Consider the following 21,457-nt stretch of genomic DNA (forward strand, 5'->3'; position numbering starts at 1 on the left):
AGAGGGAGAGGGAGGAGAGGGAGAGGGAGAGGGAGAGGGAGGAGAGGACCTACCATCACAGAATATCACCATAGGAGTTTATCTACTGTACATCCAAACTAGAGTGATTGATGTCTCCTTTACATGTGTGGGAGCCCCATTCTGATTGGTTACGCCCCCCAAGTCATACTTGTGCCATAAATATCTTGAATATCTTAAATATTACTCCTCTCTAGCTTACAGATGTTGCTGCAAGAACACATAACATAGCACAAGGCAGGTACACAGCTTGTTCTAATGACTCCTGGTATGTTTTTTCTTTTTTTTTTAAATGTTTTTATTAGGTATTTTCCTCATTTACATTTCAAATGCTATCCTGAAAGTCCCCCATACCCTACCCCTGACTCCCCTACCCACCCACTCCCACTTCTTGGCCCTGGCGTTCCCCTGTACTGAGGCATATAAAGTTTGCAGGACCAATGGGCCTCTCTTTCCACTGATGGCCGACTAGGCCATCTTTTGATACATATGCAGCTAGAGACAGGAGCTCTGGGGTACTGATTAGTTCATATTGTTGTTCCACCTATAGGGTTGCAGATCCCTTTAGCTCCTTGGGTACTATTTTTTTTTATAGATTGAGTCTTGTCTTCTCATTGTGTCTAGGTTGAAGTCTTAGCCAACAGCACTTCAGGATGTGGTTCTACTTGGAAGCAAGCTCATTATAGATAAGGTTAACTATGTTAACATGAGGTGAAGCTGGAATAGGCTGCAGCCCTCATTGAACACAACAGCATGTCTCAGAAGATTGCTATGCAAAGACTCTGATATGCAGGCAGACAGTTTGCACTGATATATCTACTAGGCAGGAAATGCCAAGGTGTGCAGGTCATCAACCGAAGCTTAGAAAGAGACACAAACAGAGTCACTCAGAGTCCTGGGGAAGAGACAACCTTGAGGATAACTTGATTTTGAAGTGCTGCTGTTTTCAGCTGCCCTTTTATGGGACTCTGTTATGGAAAGTCAAAGAAAGCAGCATGCCCAGGAAGTGAGTAGATTCCTAAAAACCCACTAAGAGCAGGACTCTGTAAAATACTGGAAAACATTTACCATTGATTTTAGCCCTGTTTATTTTCCTCTGGTGAATAAAAACCCTTCTTCAGAATTCTCAAAATATTTGACCTGTACCTGGATACCTCCAGTGACCAGACAGACATATACTACATGCCATCACAGACACTAGCTTACCCAACTAGGAAAGCTATTGCTTACATATGGAAACCATCTTTCCAGGCCCTTGTGTGGTGTAAAAGTCCAATCCCTCAACACCAGCAGCCCTTTAAACACACTCATTGAACACACCATATTCTGAATATCAGTTTCAGCAAGTACAGTTCTAGAATGAACTTCTTCTTCTTCTTCTTCTTCTTCTTCTTCTTCTTCTTCTTCTTCTTCTTCTTCTTCTTCTTCTTCTTCTTCTTCTTCTTCTTCTTCTTCTTCTTCTTCTTCTTCTCCTTCTCCTTCTCCTTCTCCTTCTCCTTCTCCTCCTCCTCTTTCTTCTTCTCCTTCTCCTCCTCCTCTTTCTTCTTCTTCTCCTTCTCCTCCTCCTCCTCCTTCTTCTTCTCCTCCCTCTCCCCTCCCCCTCCTCCTTCTCTAACTATCATCCATCTTCTCCTAACCTACAGAAAAATTTATTAAGATCCATGCTAATGTTATACATGGGTAGAGTAAGTTATATGTGAGAAAAATCAATCTCCAAAACTGTGCTTCCAAAACCAAACACTGTACTGCAATTACTAGCATGGAAAAAGGGTCTCTGTTCCATGCAGCCACTTAGAGACATAGAGGAATAGAGCTCATAATGATTCTCTAGCCAGAACCAGAGATGTGGTCTCACACACCCAAAGAAGGTTAGAAAATCTAGTCCTATGATGTGCTTGAAAGCCAGACCAGAAATATTTGACAAACAGCACCAAGAGTCCTGACCTCCTCAGGGTCACTTTTCCTGCTACAGGGAGGACCTATAGCCATCCTCTCAGGATAACGGGAATGCTCCTTAGTCATGCTCATCACCATGCACTAGCCTGCTTGTGTTTTACTTCTCTCTGAAGCTGGGAGTTTCTCAAGGAATGGGAGCTACTCATAACCAATGGTGGCACCGGGAGCATTTGAGGACAGTGAACATTAACGGCAGTGAAGGACAAAGCCCTGTTCTACAGGACCTTTCCACATCCCCTTCCTAACCTTGCCCCAGACATCCTGTTACACAGATGGCTGAGACCCACCCCTGCCCAGAGCCCCTGCATTTGCTGTTCCCAGCGGTTGAACTGTACAGCCCCTCTCTTTTGCTAGACACTCTACCCCAGTTCTGTCAAGTATCTGCTCAGCCGTGAGCTGATCAGACAAGCCTTTCAGGATATCACTCTATAAATATGACCATGAACTCTCACCTGCTTAACTCACAAACTCCTTTCATCAATTTTTTTCCTCTCCATAATAGCTATCTTTTCTTGACTGAAACAAACACAGACATATGTATCATATAATATATGATTATATGACAAATATCAAGTAATTTATTTGTATATATAATATTAAGTTTTGTATTTATTTTCTCTGTCCCCTTATGCTACACCCTTCCAATCCCATACATATGAATGTAATTTCCATAAACACAGGGCAGGGATTTAATGACCACTCAATAAATATCTGTCAAATGAATGGGTAATAAAATAACATGTGAACGTCCCATGTTCTCACCTCTCTGAATGAAATGTTAAATTTCTCTTCCTCAGATGACAAGATTTGCACTCTTTCAACATGCCAATCATCCAGAAATGACCAATTATTGGTGCAGTAAGGACAGACAAGCTCCTGGTTTATATTTCACCCCCTATTTCAATTAATAAAGGCTACATTTAAAAATAAATTTGGTCTTACACATATTACATGGTCAAGTTACTTATATAAGTGTAGATATTGACTAAAATATTGATTGTTTTTCTCATACAAAACTCCAACTTTCCTTTTCTCTACAATTTGTAGTGGTTGTTTTGGACCTACACATAGAATCTAGCATCTCTCTCTCTCTCATAATTTCCCTATCATTGGTCCTCCTTTTCATTTATAATATCACTTATTCTTTTACTCATTTTTAACCTACAATTAGCCAAAAATTTATATTAAGTGCTATAGAGTATTATATAACAATTTCACAAGTTCCATAAGAAAATATTATTCAGCAATATCAATATGAATCAGGTAAACAAAGTATTGTTTAAGAAAGACAGCAAGGCCTTATGTACGTGGGAAGGACTATTGACAGACCCACTGTGAGAATGTTGTCACGACATAAGCATGGAAGTAGTATCCAAGGATGTAATAACTGCAGCAACTCAAAATGGGAATTAAAGTGTAACTAAGATTAGAGGGGCCTGGGAAGAGCTTACAGCTGTGCGGTAAATTTAGTTTAGACATGTCTGTCCATCTATTCCCAAGGTAGATTTGCTTTATCTAGATGTGACCAATGGATTGGTATCTCCCAGAGTATTTCTGGGACTTCATCATCCTTGTTCAAGGATAAACTATGAATTGGGCTTTCCTGATGCCAACTAGTAAGACATGCTACATGCCTATGCATATTTGGGGAAGATGCATAGAAGAAGAACCAAATGGTCAGAAAACAGTATTTATTTATTTGAGTCAGTGTTAGATACTGAATACTTATTATATAGATAACGGTGGTGTCATCATTCTAATCCTATAAAGTTGGTACCATTCTTTAGCTCCACTCTACAGATGCAAAGCTGAAAGAGAGGTTAAGTGGTTTTCCCATAGATAAACATTTATGGTGATGAGGTTTGAGCCCAGACAGTCTGGCAGTCTCAGCAGCTCTGGTCTGCCCTGCTTCCTCTCCATATTAGAAACAGGGGGAGAAAATAATACAATATATAACATAAGGGCTGAGTAATAAGATATGATTTTTATGCTAGTCACTAATACCAGTTATTCCTAATTCAATGAAGTCTTAGACATTGTCCAGAGTTGAAATTAAACAGAACAGTAAGTAACTTAGGGTTAATGGAGAGAGATTAAATGAATTGGAGAATGATTCAACCTTTTGCTCACTGAGCACTTACTCATTAAATCATCGATTTGTTCATTCTTTCATGCATCTGCCCGTCCATGCATTCAACAACTAAATACTGAGTACTTTTATATCCTAAACACACAGCAATATGCTGCAGTGAAGACACGGTCTGACTCAAATCCACTTAGCAAGCTGGGTAGGAAAGTCAGGCATAGGGAGTACATGGTCTAGCATGGTAAACACTACAAGAAGTGTACTCACATAAGAATATGAAGGACAGGGAATTCAACTTGCATTTAAAGAATGTATGAAGGGACAAGAAGCAAATTATGGAAGAAGAAAAGACAGTAAACTACGCCCTGGCAAATTTTCTAACTTTAGTGTTCTTGAGAAAGTTCTAGAATGTCCAGGATAAGAAATAATTGAGCATTTTCTTTAAAAAAAAAAAAAGTCTTATGCATCCCAGGTTGATCTTAAACTTGTTATATAGAAGAGTTTGGCCTCTGCTTACCATAAGCTATCAATAAAAAATGTGTGCCACCATGCCCAAGTTTGAACATTTTTTTAAGGCATTGAAGCATTGTAGTTAAGAAAACTGAGCCGGGCGTGGTGGCGCACGCCTTTAATCCCAGCACTCGGGAGGCAGAGGCAGGCGGATTTCTGAGTTCGAGGCCAGCCTGGTCTACAAAGTGAGTGCCGGGACAGCCAGGGCTATACAGAGAAACCCTGTCTCGAAAAACAAAAAAAAACAAAAAGAAAGAAAACTGGTTTGGGATCAGCCTGGCTAGCTTTCACATCTCAACACTTCTAGGCAGAAATTGCTCTGCGATGAGATGGGTATCATTTTAAGACTCTCCTAGGGATCAAACAAGATCATGTGTGTGTGTTCAGCTTCATCTGTGCCCTGTGTAAGCCAGTGGGTGTTTAACTGACATTGACCACCTTTTTCTTAGCCTCATAGTTATGGCTACTTGGCTCCTTAGTCCTTAATCTTCTTAGTAGCTCTGACTTTACTTGAGAACCGAAGTGTCTAAATCTCTCTCTCTTTTTTTTTTTTTTTTTTTTTTTTTACACAGGGAATAGAAAAGAAATATAATTTTGTAAAAACTGATTTTTATTACTGTAAATTTATTATACTGCATGGTTCTTGGTGACTAGGTAGCCAGCAAAGGAGCTAATTCATTATTTTAGCAATTTAAACAGGACCTCAGAAGAAAGGCACCCTGTAGTCACAGAGCATGGGGACTATACTAATAAGAAGATTAAAACAAAGCTTAGCTCACATCATCCCAGATAAATCACAAATGTACCCAAGGATAATTAACAGTCACAAACTGCCTAGGACTACGTTATTTGGCTGGTTGGGTTTTGTGAAGTCAACCCATATTGAATAGGTGAGTTTAAAGGAGTTGATGGATAAGTTATTTGACATGACCACTGAGGTTCCTTCATAGTAAATATTTGAGGAGACGTGGGAGTACCCTAAAGTTTCTGTGATTCACTTTATCCTAATCCTAATTTAGAAGTGATGAAAAGCTTTGATCTCTTCTCAGTAGAAGAGGCTGTTCACAGAACTTCCATTCCTGGCATGTGTTCTAGAAATTCCTTATATACTATGGGGACAGGCTACTGTATTCTATGCTGTGACAAAAGACCAGAAAGAGCAACTTCAAGGAAAAAACAAATTTTTGTCTCATTTCAAAGGTTTCAATCTATCATGGCAGAGGATGTGGCAGAGCAAAGATGCTCACTTCGTGGTGGCTGGGAAGCAAAAAGAAGACAGAAATGGCTAGGGATGAGATATAGCCATGTCTTAGACACTGTCCTGTTGCTGTGAAGAGATGTCATGACTAAGAAAACTCTTATATGTGAAAGCATTTACTTGGAGGCTTACTTATAGTTTATGAGGTTTAGCTCATCATCATCAAGGCAGAAAATATGGTAGCATTCAGGCAGGTACTGGGCAGTAGCTGAAAGCTATATCCTAATCCATAGGCAAAGAGAGACTCTGAGCCTGGCATGGACTTTTGTAACCTTAAATCCTACCCCCAGTCACACACATCCTCCAACAAGTCCATACTTCCTAATCCTTCTAATCTTTTCAAATAGTAGCTCTTTTGGTGACTAAGAAGTCAAACATATGAGCCTATGGCGGCCATTCTTATTCAATGCATCACAACCTTTGAAGTAGTGATCTGCTCCTTCCAACGATTTAATGCTACAAATGTATTAATCCATCAATTAATTATTAATCTATTGATGAAATCAAATCCTTCATAATCCAATTCTCAGATACCTCCAGCTGTCAACCAAGTTTTGGGAGGGGACCATTTAAAATTAAAGTCATAGCAACACCCTTACATAGAAGTGATGTCCATTATCAAGAACCTAGTCTTTGAGAGAAGACCCAGATTTTTGACTGACAACCACTGTCTCCTCCCAATTTTTCACACAGCCCCAGAGAACTTCTGTCTGTATGTGTTCTAGCTTTACAGAGTGAGAGCCACGGTGGCCTGGCACAGGTTTTCAGGGTCATATGTACCCTTGCTTTCTCTTGCAGATTCCTATAACTCCATGCTGGCTACTACTGAGAGCTCTTGAACCAAGGTCTGGCTGAGAAGATGGGGATCGATGGGGAAACAGTAGTCTTGAAGAACATGCTCATTGGTGTAAACCTGATCCTATTGGGATCCATGCTCAAGCCTTCTGAGTGTCGGCTGGAGGTGACTACAGAAAGGGCTCAGAGACAAACTGTGGAGGAGGAAGGAGGGGCTTCCAGTTACAACACTTCCAGCAAGGAACAGCCTATGGTCTTCAACCATGTGTATAACATCAACGTGCCACTTGAAAGCCTCTGCTCCTCAGGGCTGGAGGCCTCAGCTGAGCAGGACATGAGTGCTGAAGATGATACTCTGGCCGAATACATAGGCCAAACCTCAGACCATGAAAGCCAGGTCACCTTCACCCACAAGATTAACCTCCCCAAAAAAGCCTGCCCATGTGCAAGCTCTTCCCAGGTACTGCAGGAACTGCTGAGCCGGATTGAGATGCTGGAGAGGGAGGTGTCCTTGCTGCGAGACCAGTGCAATACCAACTGCTGTCAGGAAAGCGCTGCCACAGGTAGAGTCTAAAGGGCCTGCAGCCTGGTCCCTGGTGGATAAGGAGAGAGCTGAATGGAGAGGGAGGTGGGACGAGAGGAAGAAAAACCCAGCATCTTTTCACGGGGTCATAGAAAAACATGCCCAGTATATAGCTCCTGCTTAATGTGTCATCTGTAAGATCTAAATGCAGCCATCCCCTGGGGATTTGGTTCAGGGATTTTCAACACTGCTTACCCAGTTTTAAATATATTAACCTGATTTGGAGGGGTGGGGGAGATGAGTCAGGTAATGGTGCATCGGCTCAGCACAGTAACTTTGATGGCAGGCAGGGAATTTGATGTTTGTCTTCCTTCATCTTTGGTCTTCACAGGCTGCTGAGTTGATATCTCTTCATGTTAACCTGACTGACTAGAGAATGCGGTGCTCTGTTCATTCACTCACAGCCTTTCTCCCATCTGAGAAAATGGTAGTCATTTAGGTCCCAGAGGACAGTCACCATCTTCTCCAGCAAGATGGAAGTTTTATCTTGGTCCACCCCATGAACATAGGCATATGTGTTCACTTATGCAACATGCGCGCGCGCACACACGCACACACGCACACACGCACACACGCACACACGCACACACGCACACACGCACACACACACACACACACACACACACACACACACACACACACACACACTATATCCTTTCTCCAGAAGGCTGAACAGTCAGTGGATTTGCTTCTGTCTTTGTCTCTCTCTTCCTCACTATAAGATATGAGCAGTACTATACATTTGAGTTCAGATCTGCTCTGCTGCTTCTGGCTTGTGAGCTAGGGCAGTCACATGGCCTATGACTTTTCTTCCTTGTCTACAAATAATGACATATGAGAGCAATATGGAGCTATTAACTATTAACTCACCCAGTAAGTATCATATAAGCAGCAGCTATCATTAGTTGTGCATCAGCCTTGCACCCAGTTTTCTCTATCCAAAGCCACAGACTCATGTATCTCAGATCCAGGCAGTCAGGTGATAAGGAACAAGCATAATATCATCTTGGGTGCAAGTGCTCACCTCTGGAGGAACCTGAGTCACTCTTCCAGGGACTTTGCATAACCACACTCCGGCTCAGCCATGTTTCTTCCTGATCCCCTCACCCAAACCACTATGGCAAATTTCTTCTGGGAACATTATTTCAATAAGTCACTTCTTATGAACCCAATCTAAGGTACTCTGAAAGTGATCTGTCAAAGGACAATGGCTCAGATCTTATCCATCTTCACCCTCAGTGCTGTCTTAGACGTAGACAACTGCAGTGGGTGAAAGTATGTATTAAGTTGAATTTGTACCAAACTACATTGTAGTTAACTCTCAGCAGCACCAGTGTGTTCAAGGAATGAGTGCAGGTCTCTGCTCACCCCTCCCCAGCACCATTTATGAGAGGCCACTGCTGCCCTTTGACCTTCTCCTTGGCCATTCTAGGACAACTGGACTATGTCCCTCACTGCAGCGGCCATGGCAACTTTAGCTTCGAGTCCTGTGGCTGCATCTGCAATGAAGGCTGGTTTGGCAAGAACTGCTCAGAGCCCTACTGCCCACTGGGCTGCTCCAGTCGGGGTGTGTGTGTCGATGGCCAGTGCATTTGTGACAGTGAATACAGCGGAGATGACTGTTCAGAGCTCCGGTGCCCAACAGACTGCAGCTCCCGAGGGCTCTGTGTGGATGGGGAATGTGTCTGTGAAGAGCCCTACACAGGCGAGGACTGCAGGGAGCTGCGCTGCCCTGGGGACTGTTCAGGGAAGGGGCAATGTGCCAATGGTACCTGCCTGTGCCAAGAGGGCTATGCTGGTGAGGACTGCAGCCAGCGAAGGTGTCTGAATGCCTGCAGTGGGCGAGGTCACTGCCAGGAGGGGCTCTGCATCTGTGAGGAAGGCTACCAGGGCCCTGACTGCTCAGCAGGTAGGAAGGGGAACGTTCTGGGTTCTAGCTCCAGTTGGTTGGGGAGGAAGAATGGAGAGGAGGGGACAAAATAATTCCCAGTTTGGTCATACTCATTCGCTTGCTGTAGCAACTGTTTGCAAGTTCATAACAGTTGATGAGGTCATATTCAGAATAAGATCTGGGTCACTACCCCTGAGACTAGAACCAAGACAATGACAGTAGAGATGACAACACCTTAAGGTTCTTAACTACTATTGTCCTTAAGGGAGGGTGCCTGGTTTATTAGCCTATTCTGTTGTCAAATAACACAAAAACAGTTGGGGCGGTTATAAAGAGGTTTATTTGGAATAGCACTTCTAGAAGTTCAAGGAAAGGTGGCTACATCTAGTGATAGCCTTCTAATTGGCAAAGTATCCACATAGAACAAGGAGTCTCATGAGAAGAGATAGGGATTATGGTGCATATTGTCTCATTTCCTTATTACGCTGCTAGGATTCAATCATGGGGTCCACTCTGATGAGCTAGCTAGTCTGGATCACTGAGTTTTACTCTTTTTAATAAGTCAGAATGAGCACTAAATTTCAATTCTTGAAGGCTAGAGGAATACACGCAAGCAGTATTCAAATCACAGCAAACAGGAAAAGATCACTGGACCATACTAGGTAAAGCTGGCCTTTAACTCACCTGCTGAAAAATATCTCCCTTGCCCATCAGCATCTTTTATCACTGCTTAAGGGAGGGTGGCTCCAGTTCTTTGTTTATCTGGTTAGCTTACAGGTTGTAGGATGGAATTGATTTATGAAATTACCAAGGAGCTCTCATTCTAACAATTAGTATAGAATATTAAACAGACATGACTCATTTTGTTCCAGATGACTATAGCACAGACAGTAACCAACTCCATATGTCATTTCTATATTGTAGAAAATGACAGAAGAGTCATGTCTTGCCATGGGGTTCTAAATCCTAAACCCAGCAGCAAGGGAGATGACCGTATTTCATGGGTCTAGTGGTTATTTTTACATCTTTTTGCTCCCAAATCATATTATTCCTACAGGTTTCTTTATTGTTCATCTCCTACCAACTAAATCAGTAACCATTGCTGATACATTTGTGCTCCTACAAGTATAGATTACATAATTGATCCTTTTTGTTATGAACTCAGAATACCTTCTGGGAATTTTTTTCAAATAAATAAAAACAAACCACATTTTTAAACCTCCTAATTGAGCAATTCTACTAATTTCTAAAGGACAAGTCCTGGGAAGCCAGCATCCATAGCTTTCTGTTGTTCAGCATCTGCATTTGTGGCTTCAAATTAAGCCCTTCTAAAGGATTAAGGACAATAAAGAGAGGACGATAATAGTTCACTGCTTAGAAAGAAATATTTTTCTATGTTTCATTTCTTCTATAGTCAATTATTTCATCTAGCCTCTCAATTCTGTTTACTGAATTGAAATTCCTTTCTAAAAGTATAGTCATTATACCAATTATTCAACTGAATCTAAAGTTAGCCCTCAGTATTTCTGAATCTCAAGCACAAGGGCAGCTGCTGGAAGCATGAAACATAACCTTGTTTCTACCAAGAGGGTGAGACTCCTGAAGGCCCCATCCAAAGGATGCCAAGAGTCAACTTGAGTCAAGCTGTCTTGATGTTATTCTATAGCTTGAGCACTTCTTAATACAATCAATATCTATGAATCTGCATATACTTATCATGTTCTAGACATGGGTTTCCACAAGGTCAGGTCTATTTGTAAAACGACAACAATAACAACAACAACAACAACAACAAACCAACTTGATCTGATCCACTGTTCAAACTGAACTGGAGACACGAGGCCTTGGTCACATCCGACAAGATTCAGCAGCTACTCATACAGCTGAATCTGGGTCAAGTGCAAACCTTGCATCCCTGCTACCTCTGACAGAAGGGCTCTGCCCTGCTTGGGGAAGACTTCAGCAAACCCAGATAGATTTTCTTTACTGCTTCAAAGTCCATGAGGAAGGACAGTTGCATAATCTCCATCTGTTTCTATAGCAACCCTGGAGCCACCTCTCAGTGCAGGAGGTACTCCTCTTAATGCCTGCCTTTAAAACCAAGTGCCATGGGTCTCTTCCAGAAAGGGATGTGGGCCATTATCTAAAGTGCTACTTTACTAGCTCTTTGTGAAGAGCACGTAGGAGTGGGGCCTATTTACTCACTGTTTGACATTTTTGGCCAGGTGCGTGCAAGACAGCTCCCAGGAGTGCAGAGCGAGAGGGGGCAGAAGGGTCAGAAAGGTGAAAACATCAAGAGCCACAAAGTAGACTTCCTTGTAGGTCACTATTTTTCTCTGGCAGGACATGGAGAGTAGCTGCACACCTTGTGGATTTCATTATGAGGCCCCCTCTATGGCAGCATCAGTACAATTGACTAGTTGACAGCAAGGCCATTACAGTTGACTTCTAGCCTTGATCTCTGCTTATGGCATGCCAATGAGTCTTTCTTCCTTGTCCTCTGCCCATGCAAAGATAATACAACAAAAGCTCTTGAGTTCTAGTACTTAAAATAAGCTTGGGGGAGGGGGGTTACGTTGAGCTTCTTGTTTTACAGATTTGAAAAGCAGAAGTCAGACACAGGTTTTTCCCAGAAACAACAGTCCATTAAGAGCAGAGTAAGAATGAGTACCCTGGTCACCCACTAACTTTTTGAATTCTCTAAACCTCTTTGAGATGCTAAACCACAGTTTGCAAAGTAAAATCCCTGTCATCAAATATACAATGAGTAGTCTTTTGACATAAATGCTGAGACCAGCAAATGGTTTTTGTTTGGTTTTGTTTTAATGAGAAACACCTAGAGTCCCTTGTGAACATTCACCCCATGACAGTGGTCAGCTCAGGAAATGGTGAGTGAGCTGTTGAATGCTACCTAAGAGTGGATGGGCAAGGTTCCCTGGAATTCAGTGAGATGTGTGAAGACTTCTCAGCATCATTGTTCAGCTCTGTTGAGACAAGTTGCCTGACGTCTGGCTCCTGATACCACTTGCTCTCTGGACCAAAACACAGCCTGGAACTGCCTTCCAGGGTGCTCACTAAGATGCTGTCTATGTCTCACAATGAATGCTGTAAAGGAGTGAGGTTGCAAACACTTGGCACTCCCCACCCACTCATTGTATGCATCGCTTTCATTGTTTGTTTTATAGTTCTGTATTGTTTGGTTTGATAGCAATGACGGACACCTTCATTGACCATTACACCTTCACTCACCATAGCACTTCCACCACAGGTGACAGCAGATGCTGTCCTCCTGTTCAGATGTGAAGGCAGTATTCACTGTCTGAGATGAGGAGGATAAAGGCTTTATGATTCTAAATGCCCTGCTTACATCACCCACCACTGTCATCATTAACTCTGTTTCTCTGGAAGAAAGAATCAAAAATGGAATACACTGACTAGTTCCACGGGCCCCAAGAGTTGCCTTGAAATTTAGAATGACCATTTCTGCCTCTGACAGGAGGTATCCTGTCAGTAAGTCTCAGAGAGAGTAAAGGTGTTGACTCACAAGAGGAGGAGGTAGCACAAGAAAAAACTCTGTCTGGGTCATTTGGACTCTTTCTTACGGAGCTTCTTTGCAGTCCTTGAAGCTGTGCATACATGAAAGAAGAAAGCAGGTGCGATGTGTAGCCTTCTCCATGAAAGATCTGAGTTTAAGTCACTTTGCTCTGACTTGGTTCCCTGGATTTTGGCACATCCCTCCACTCAGCCCTCTTCTGTGATGTTAACATTACTCTACCTACCTACCACAAAAGGATTTTTAACTAGTCAAATGATAGGTCTGACATCTTTATAATTGAAATAATTTATAACTTCAATCTAGAATTCTGTATTGGCGGACAGCTTCTCTAACCATTGTGCCTGGGTTCAAATTGTCAATCCTGTGTTTGCTTGCTGTGTGCCTCAGTTTCCTTATCTGTAAATTAGGAGTAATAATAAAACCTATCCTGCTGTGCTGGTAGGAGGTTGAAATGGGATGACCCAATGTAAAGGGTTTACTGTTTTCCTGGTACATAGCAAATACACACACACACACACACACACACACACACACACACACACACACCATAAACAAAAACAAAACGAACAAACAAAAAATCATGCCAAATACCATGGGTTCATTTACAAATTTTTTAGTTTTGAAAGTTTGTTTAGGGTAAATTTTAAGACATGCATGGAAATAATGGTACAAAGCAATCATCCCAATAATCAGCAAGATGGGGTGAGGCAGGAGGATTCTATGTTCCAGTGCTGCCTGGGCTACCTCGTGACTACCACACTGTGAAAACAAAGATAAATAAATTGATTAAATAAGAAAAAAGTATAGACTTACTCTTTCAGATAAGGTTTCTCTTCTTCACTCAGAAGAAATTTTATTTTCTCACCTGTTTAATACAGAGAATGGTTTGGGGCAAAAGTAAAAGTAAATATGACTATTATATTATAGCATTATAGACTTGTGATATTAGTCTTTTCCATGAATCTTGGATCAGTTAAAGGAATGTTCAGTTCTCTTAGGCAAGAATTTAAGGTTTTCCATGTGAGCTAGAGGAGGCAGGTGCTATCCTCTGGCTTGCATGCCCCTGTGAAAGCACCCAGTCTGGCCCTGTTTGTTTTTAAAGGTGAAAGTGTTAGATAACCCAGACAGAAATTCAAAACCAGTAGCAGCTCTTCAACTAGTGGGAACCTCCATCACATACCAACATGGAAGTTAATTACGATCACTTAAATCTTGGCCTGATCTCTGCTGTAATCTATGAGCAGATCCAATTATAGACACTAGAGTTAGCCTTCTAATTAGTCTTAAAGGTTCAATGATTTGATGCCCAGCCTACAGTGAATCCTCACTTCCTATGGGAGCTGTACAAGAGAGGCTATTTCAATATGGTTTAACCTTTGGCAACTCTGCACAGCGTTTGCAAAGCTGGACAAGTGAGAAAAGCAAAGCTCTCAAGAAGGCTTTCTGGTCAACCTCTCCAAGGTCAAGGCTAATGAAAATTAGCTTGAAACTAGTTACATCTGCTTCAAGACTTAAATGCCATCCTATTAAAAGGAGGAATGCTATAAGAAAGGACTACTGAGCATCTTCATTAGGCCATGAGGTACAGGACATCCTGTTTTGGCTTCTTATAATTTCTAAGAAAAACAAGAATTAGTCTTTATTTCCACTTGCTAAATCAGAACTGGCTGTCAGGACAGTCTGACGCAGTAATTTATTAAAGTACCAAGCTGCTTAACTGGTGGTGTGCTGTGAAAAAATCTCACATCTGGCTGTATGAAGGAAAACAAACAAGTAAGCCTTCATTTGTAGCCTTTGCAAATGTCCATTGTGTAAGCACCTCCATGACTAGTTTCAAGCTACTCCTGTGACAACATTAAAAGTGCCGTTGGGAAGAGACATGCAACAGAACACAACTATGTTTTATCTCTACCAGAGATGCAACACATAAAAATCACCTTTTAGGCATAGCTAATTGTAAGATGCAGTGAGATGATTTTAAAATGATGGGTCTTAAATAATTATCTTTTAGACACAATTTGCTTAATTACTGCTTCATAATGTTTTATCTTTAACAATGACAATACCTGTGAGCAGTCAGGCAGAATCCTTAAAAATTTGACAGTCAGCCTTCACAAGGCAGTTAGGGACCAGCTCCAGCACCACAATCATTTATGGCCTTATGAAGTTTGGAATCTTTCAGTAGAGAACGAAGCCATGGAGCCCAACAGAACTTCAGACATGGAATGAGGGGGTGAGATGTAGCAAGAAACTTGAGTCCGGGCTGGGAATGGCAATCCTCTGAGCTCATGCTGTCTGTGTATTGCCTCCTGGTAGTTGCCCCTCCAGAGGACTTGCGAGTGGCTGGTATCAGCGACAGGTCCATTGAGCTGGAATGGGACGGGCCGATGGCAGTGACGGAATATGTGATCTCTTACCAGCCGACGGCCCTGGGGGGCCTTCAGCTCCAGCAGCGGGTGCCTGGAGATTGGAGTGGTGTCACCATCACGGAGCTGGAGCCAGGTCTCACCTACAACATCAGCGTCTACGCTGTCATTAGCAACATCCTCAGCCTTCCCATCACTGCCAAGGTGGCCACTCGTACGTACCATTTCCCCATCCTGCTTCATTTTTATTTTCTCCTACATAAGACCATGGGCATTCATGAAAGTAGTGTCTTTTCTTAATTCTTTACGGATGCCTGCAATAGCTTGCTTTTACGGGGTAGAGGTTTCAGGTGTGGCACATTTTAAAAAAGGGACCCACTGGGAAACAGGCACTTCTGATTACAAGAGCTTCCAAATTCAGGCAACATCTGAGAACTCTATAACAGACAATATTTTAATGATTGAACACTGATTTGTTATAAGCTGGACTCTGCTGAAAGTCCAAGGAAGTGTGAGACTTATACCAACCTTTAAATCTAGTTAGGGATTCAAAACTAGGAACTTTGAAGTATAATATAATAAACAAGGGCTAAATGTTACAGGTGGTTGAATGCTAAACAGAGCAAGGGGAAAAAACAACAATAACAATGTTATTTTAAGCTACAGATGATGGCATCTATCTCTAATAAAGATGTGGCATCATCTTTTTATGACCTTTTATTTTACCAAAATACCCTACTAGTCACTTTAGGAGTATAAGTTGAGGTTCTAGAAAATAATTTAGAAAACTGTAATGGAGAGAGTAAGAGCAAAAACATAGACTCAAAGCAAGCTGAACTGTCTCCGTGACTCAGAACTTCTGGAAAGTTTTTATTATTTCTTAATAACATGGGGGCTCCTCTAGATTCTTATCTGTGTTCTATGTATGCTTAGTTCATCACAGAAAAATATGAGATAGCTTACCAAGTAATAACATTGAATCTGCTCAAAAATAAAACAAGAAAGGAAACGCTATTTCTATTCTTTGTATACTTCTGAACTCTTAAATTTTTACAAAGAGTCTGTATCACTTTTAACTTTCCAAAACTAAGATGAGAAGCTCTGAGGAAAGAGATTTCCAGTAGCAGCAGGCTGCATTCTTCTACCCCAGTTCTAGTGCAGAGTCTACACTGCAGATGCCTGTCCACCTTATAGAGACAGTGATGTAAGACTAGATTCTACAGAGAGAAGAGCATCTGAAGGATACAGGCTGAGAGGTGCAGACTAGCACTAACAAGAGACAGGAACAAGAAGTGGTCCATGAAAACAGGGACCCTCAGAACTCAGAAAACCCTTAGGGTCTATAAAGAGAACTTATGGCCATATAGGGAAATACAAGCTCTGAGCTCATTTTATACAGGTCTCAAATGACAAATGACATTTGGATAACAAATGCCAGGAAAATTCAGAAAAAAGAAAATGTCAAGTTAAAAGAGTTGGTCTCAAGGTTCTCAAAGAGGTCAAAGACTGAGATTTGAAAGATGTAAAGACAGGGACACAGACTTAAGAAGTCACCTTGCTCCACTGGCAGGTGGCTAAAGTCTTAGGATAATATTGGACTTCTGAACAATGAGTATGTTAATCTACTTATAATTATCTCTGTTTATATCTGACCCTTTAAGAAAAATCAGGTGCCTGATAACTAGTTTTAAATATCTGCAGCGATTGTGTGAAGGCAAGTCACCATCTGCTGCCTTTCCCACTGTGCTGGGGCAAGAGTCACCCCTGGAGTGCCTGGCCTATCCAGAAGCTATTCCTCTCTGATCCACACCCGTGTCTTGATGTGGTTTCCATCTCTGATGGCTTTCATTGTGCCCATTAGGGGCATCCCCTCAGGCTAGCTCCTAGGTGACAAAAACAAAGTCCTGTAAGCTCACCTAACATTCCTTCAAGGGGCTTCAGATTCAGCCTTGCCTTCCCACCAGGGAAGCTAATCTACAGGAAAAAAAAATAATAAATTAAACAAGTATCTGTCCTTTTCCAGTGGGAATAGCCTGAGAAGCAACACTAACAAAGGAGCAGGCTTCCTAGAGAACTGTGAAAAGTCACACTATCGTATTTCAGGGCTGGTGACTGGAACTCCATCAGGACAAGCATACTTCCACCTCACCAAACCTGTGTGTGCACGTGCGCGTGTTTTGTGTGTGTGTGTGTGTGTTTGTGTGTACGTGTGTATTTGGGGGGAAAGGGACAGAGAGAAAAAGAGACAGATTAGAGCAAAACAAAACTAGGTAAGCAAGGCAAGGTGAGCAAGAGAAAAAAGGAGAGAATTTAGAGAGGATGAATTGAGAGCAATACTCTGTATATCCCTATGCTTCCTTGGTGTACAGAAAGTGGCAAGTTCAGACCATCCAAGGTTTAGTGGTTTGAGGCTCAGTACATTCAGTACACCTCAGATACTCAAGAAAAGTATCCAGTTTTATCTTGAAGCTGGCTTATCCCATATCTCCAACCAGCCTCCTCTGTGTCTCCCTTTTCCTGGGTGTCAAATAGGAACATTGAGATCAGATACTATCTTGCTTCCCAGGAATCCTGCACGGTACCTAAAGGTAGCATTCCAGTCCTCTGAGAAAGGCTTTTTATTGAGTGCCAGGATCTACCACATGAGAGAGGAAGAGAAAACATGATTCTTTCAGATTTTAACGTTAAGATTTTCTATTATGAAATAGAAAGGGCAAAACTAATGATTACATTTGTTAAGCTTGCTCATGTATTCACTTGCACTGAGCACCCAGGCCACATGACAGTGTGCTGGCCCTGCCATGGAGACTCTGTCTGCAGCAGGATTGGGATTGTCCACCACACCTCTCCTCACCCAGGACACCAAGGGAGGTCACAAGACACAGCACCAGGAAGCGATCTCTACCCCTGCCAGGGATGGCCATGACATTGCCACCCACATTGCTGTGTTCCAGATCTCTCTACTCCTCAAGGGCTACAGTTCAAGACGATCACAGAGACCACCGTGGAGGTGCAGTGGGAGCCCTTCTCTTTCTCCTTCGACGGGTGGGAGATCAGCTTCATTCCAAAGGTAACACTCAACTGTGAACTCTCTGAAACAAGCCCGATTTGGTATATTCTGATCCTCAGCTTAGATTTAGGGGCCGCAAGGAAGGTACTATGCTATGAAAGGGCCAGAGCTACCAAAGATACAAGACATGTTGTGAGTGTCTGGGCTATAGGATACTGTTCTTACACAAACCAGAGGACTATCCAAGACATACATACAACCCGAGCTCAGCTCTAGGTATTGGATGATGGGGCATGTGGGAAGCAGTGCTAATATCTAGCTGCCTGCTGAGAAGGTTTGGAGGAGCTGTTTGTAGTGAGCCTTAAAACCAAGCTTTAGAAAGTTGAAACCTCCCTTAGCATAAAAGAGCAGCCAAATGGAACCAGTCACACAGTCAGTCAGTCCACAGGTAAGTGTAGAAAAAGTTAGTCTATGGGCTTCAGCCTCTGAAGGTCAGAGATATAAAACATAATCTTGGTTTTCCCAAATTAGTCAAAAATGAATTTCCACTCCATTAAGCAAGATTTTCATTAAACAAATTCATTATTATAACTTGTGAGCTAAGGGTATGCTAAGAGTCCTCTCTGGTCTTTAGAGCAGTGTTTCATTTGATGAGTCCCAGAACTGTCTGCAAGTCACCAGAGCTGCTCCAGTTTCCAGCATTGTTGGCTCTGCTCACATCCCCTCTAAGCATCACTCATGGATATGGAGTTCAGCGCACTCCTCCCCTCTGTCTTCATCCTTCACCATCAGAAAGCATTTTTTGAGTCATTCATCAGACTTAATGACAACTGACACATTTTTGGCTAACAGGACCATGGTTTTTTTTTTTACTGTTCTTCTACTCCAAAATTCCTGCAGCCCTGACTGTTGTAGCTACAAAAGACCTTCCAGTAAATGGAATATGAGCCTTCATTTTACATTTAGTTTTGTTTAGTCTGTGGAGACCAAGACTCAGAGATCTTAAGTGACATCATCTGCCAGGTTTAAGACAAATACTCCAAGTCTTGGGCTCTACTCCAGAGTTTTCATACCCCCGTGTGGGTATAGTCATGTCACAGCAAGCTCAATATACCTAACCAGATGTTCTGTACAAATCTGTTAGGATTTATCGTATATGAGTTAAATGGCCAATAAAGAATTGCAGGCAACTGGGTTTATAACAAGGCAGGAAGAATCATGTCATCCTGCTGCTCAGGCAGGAAAAAACAAAACAAAACACCAGGTTCTCCTGCTCTACATATAATGTATAAAATTTTGACTGAGAGACAAGCCACCAGGGCAAGCCAAGATGAAATAATACATGGCTGTGTGGAATAGATGCCATAATGTGTAGGTTGAAGCAACGGGGAGAACATTTATCACATTGATTTATAAGAACATGCCTATAGGTTATACATGGGGCTCCCCATGACATAAAGACCAAAGAACACGGAAGAATAGCAGGGTTACACAAAGGCTCTCTGTCTCCGATATTTCCAAAGCACAAGTAGGTAGATGGGTAGATGATAATTGGAAGGATGCAGGGAGATAGGTAGGTAGGTAGGTAGGTAGGTAGATACGTGCATAGGTAGGTACATACCTACAGAGAGGGGAGAGAGAGGGCAGATAGACTAATGCTGACAATAAATTTGAAATCATCCATGTACCAGCACAGCAGTTCCTAATCCAGAGAAAAAGAAGACAAAGAAAAAAAAGAAAGATGCTGAAGACTAATGTAAAGGAACCATAGTCCTGTCACCCGAACACATCATGCTTAAGATTCAGTTGGGAGCAGAGCATATCAGATGCTCTAAAATAATCAAGGGAGGTTGAATATCTATAGCTTTTCAAGCCTTTTTGTGTCTTGACATCAACTGTTAACCTTAGAGTCTTTGATACACAAATAAAATATTTTCTTTGTATTATAAAAAAAATTGAAATCATCAAATTGCTTTTTCACATTTCCTTTTCCACAATTCATCTCCTTTCTCTCTCTCTCTCTCTCTCTCTCTCTCTCTCTCTCTCTCTCTCTCTCTCTCTCTCTCTTGCTCTAAACACACACTGTGTGTGTGTTTAATTTCTTTTTCTTTATACCTCATGTTATGAGTGAAGGGTAAACATGACAATGACAGATTGGCACCAGGGTAGCACCATAAGGAAGGGAATGGAATAAGAAAACAATTCTGGGGTTTGAAGCAAATCTGCTAATGTCGTATATTTGAATATTACATATATATGTATTATATATATGTATTACATATGTATATATACATACAAATATATACATATATACATAAGCAAGTATTATTATTAACAGCTAAGGACATAATCATCACAATAGGTGCCCCAAAAAATCTGATAACATTGATCATGACCATAGAACATTAACTCTTTGCCAAGAGTCAATCTGCATCACTGCATGCCTAGATTTTATTGGCAAACTTAGAAAATCCCTGATAGGCCAAAGAAATGTTCTCGAGAATTGGTTCTTATCGAGTCTGTTGGGCATGTTCCTGGCCCCAAGCACTCCTCTGACAGTTCATGGGGAACAGATGTAGTCTGCTTTTTAATTTCCAGTCTGCACAATTTCTCTAACCCTATTTCTGTCCCAGTGACCCCTCTGATTTCTCTGTTTCACCCCACTCTCCAGAACAATGAAGGAGGGGTGATTGCTCAGCTCCCCAGCGATGTTACGTCCTTTAACCAGACGGGACTGAAACCTGGGGAGGAATACATCGTGAATGTTGTGGCTCTAAAGGAACAAGCCCGGAGCCCTCCTATCTCTGCCAGCGTCTCCACTGGTAAGTGCCTCCAACTCTTCCGTGGCTGCCCAGAGAACTGCCAGCCATGGACGGATGAAAAAGATTCTATGATTCCTCAGACAGCTGAAATGATACAGGGACTTGGAAATGGATATACTCTGCCAGATCCTAGCAGAACATATTCCTTAGTGCTCACCCTTGCAAGCGTACAAACCGGAGAAAGTGTCCCATGGAGGAAGTTCTCTATTAATAGTTCCAGTATGTTTCTATTAATCTCACTCATTAAACCTCAGACACCAACCTCCAATTGTCATAAACCTTGAAACCAGCAAGATCCAACCCATTCTTGCTTACTGTAAGGCTTGGAGAAATTCAATCAAATTTTCCCAAACCTCAATCTGTTTTATAACACCCTCTCCACTGAATTAGTGTGAGGATTAAATTTGATGCAGTGCACTACATAATTAGCACTATACTGATGCATGCTTAATACTTAGTATATACATGAGAAGTAGAACCAGTAGGGGGCAGACTATTTGAAAGCAGTAAGCAGAGTTGAGTCACTGAGCCAAGTGACGGTGCAAGTTGATTATTCTTTTGGTGCTCACAGTTTGTCTCATTCAGGATCATTATATTTTCAAGATC

General features: G+C 41.9%; 1 protein-coding gene across 6 annotated transcripts in view; it reads left to right on the forward strand.

The window, feature by feature from the left end:
* Tnr (tenascin R) overlaps positions 1–21,457 on the forward strand; it is a 410,298-nt gene that overhangs the window by 321,983 nt on the left and 66,858 nt on the right. For 4 of the 6 annotated variants that reach the window (XM_029479707.1, XM_021160989.2, XM_029479714.1 and 1 more), the window contains 5 exons: positions 6,627–7,186; positions 8,639–9,115; positions 14,970–15,233; positions 17,974–18,089; positions 20,701–20,851. In XM_029479707.1, coding sequence (XP_029335567.1) covers positions 6,688–7,186; positions 8,639–9,115; positions 14,970–15,233; positions 17,974–18,089; positions 20,701–20,851 — 1,507 coding nt within the window. In that variant the 5' untranslated portion in view covers positions 6,627–6,687. Of the gene's footprint in view, positions 1–6,626; positions 7,187–8,638; positions 9,116–14,969; positions 15,234–17,973; positions 18,090–20,700; positions 20,852–21,457 lie in introns of those variants that run through there. The other 2 variants (XM_029479724.1, XM_021161007.2) reach the window with 2 other exon arrangements.

The sequence above is a fragment of the Mus caroli genome, chromosome 1, assembly GCF_900094665.2.
Source record: "Mus caroli chromosome 1, CAROLI_EIJ_v1.1, whole genome shotgun sequence".
NCBI classification, from domain to species: domain Eukaryota; kingdom Metazoa; phylum Chordata; class Mammalia; order Rodentia; family Muridae; genus Mus; species Mus caroli.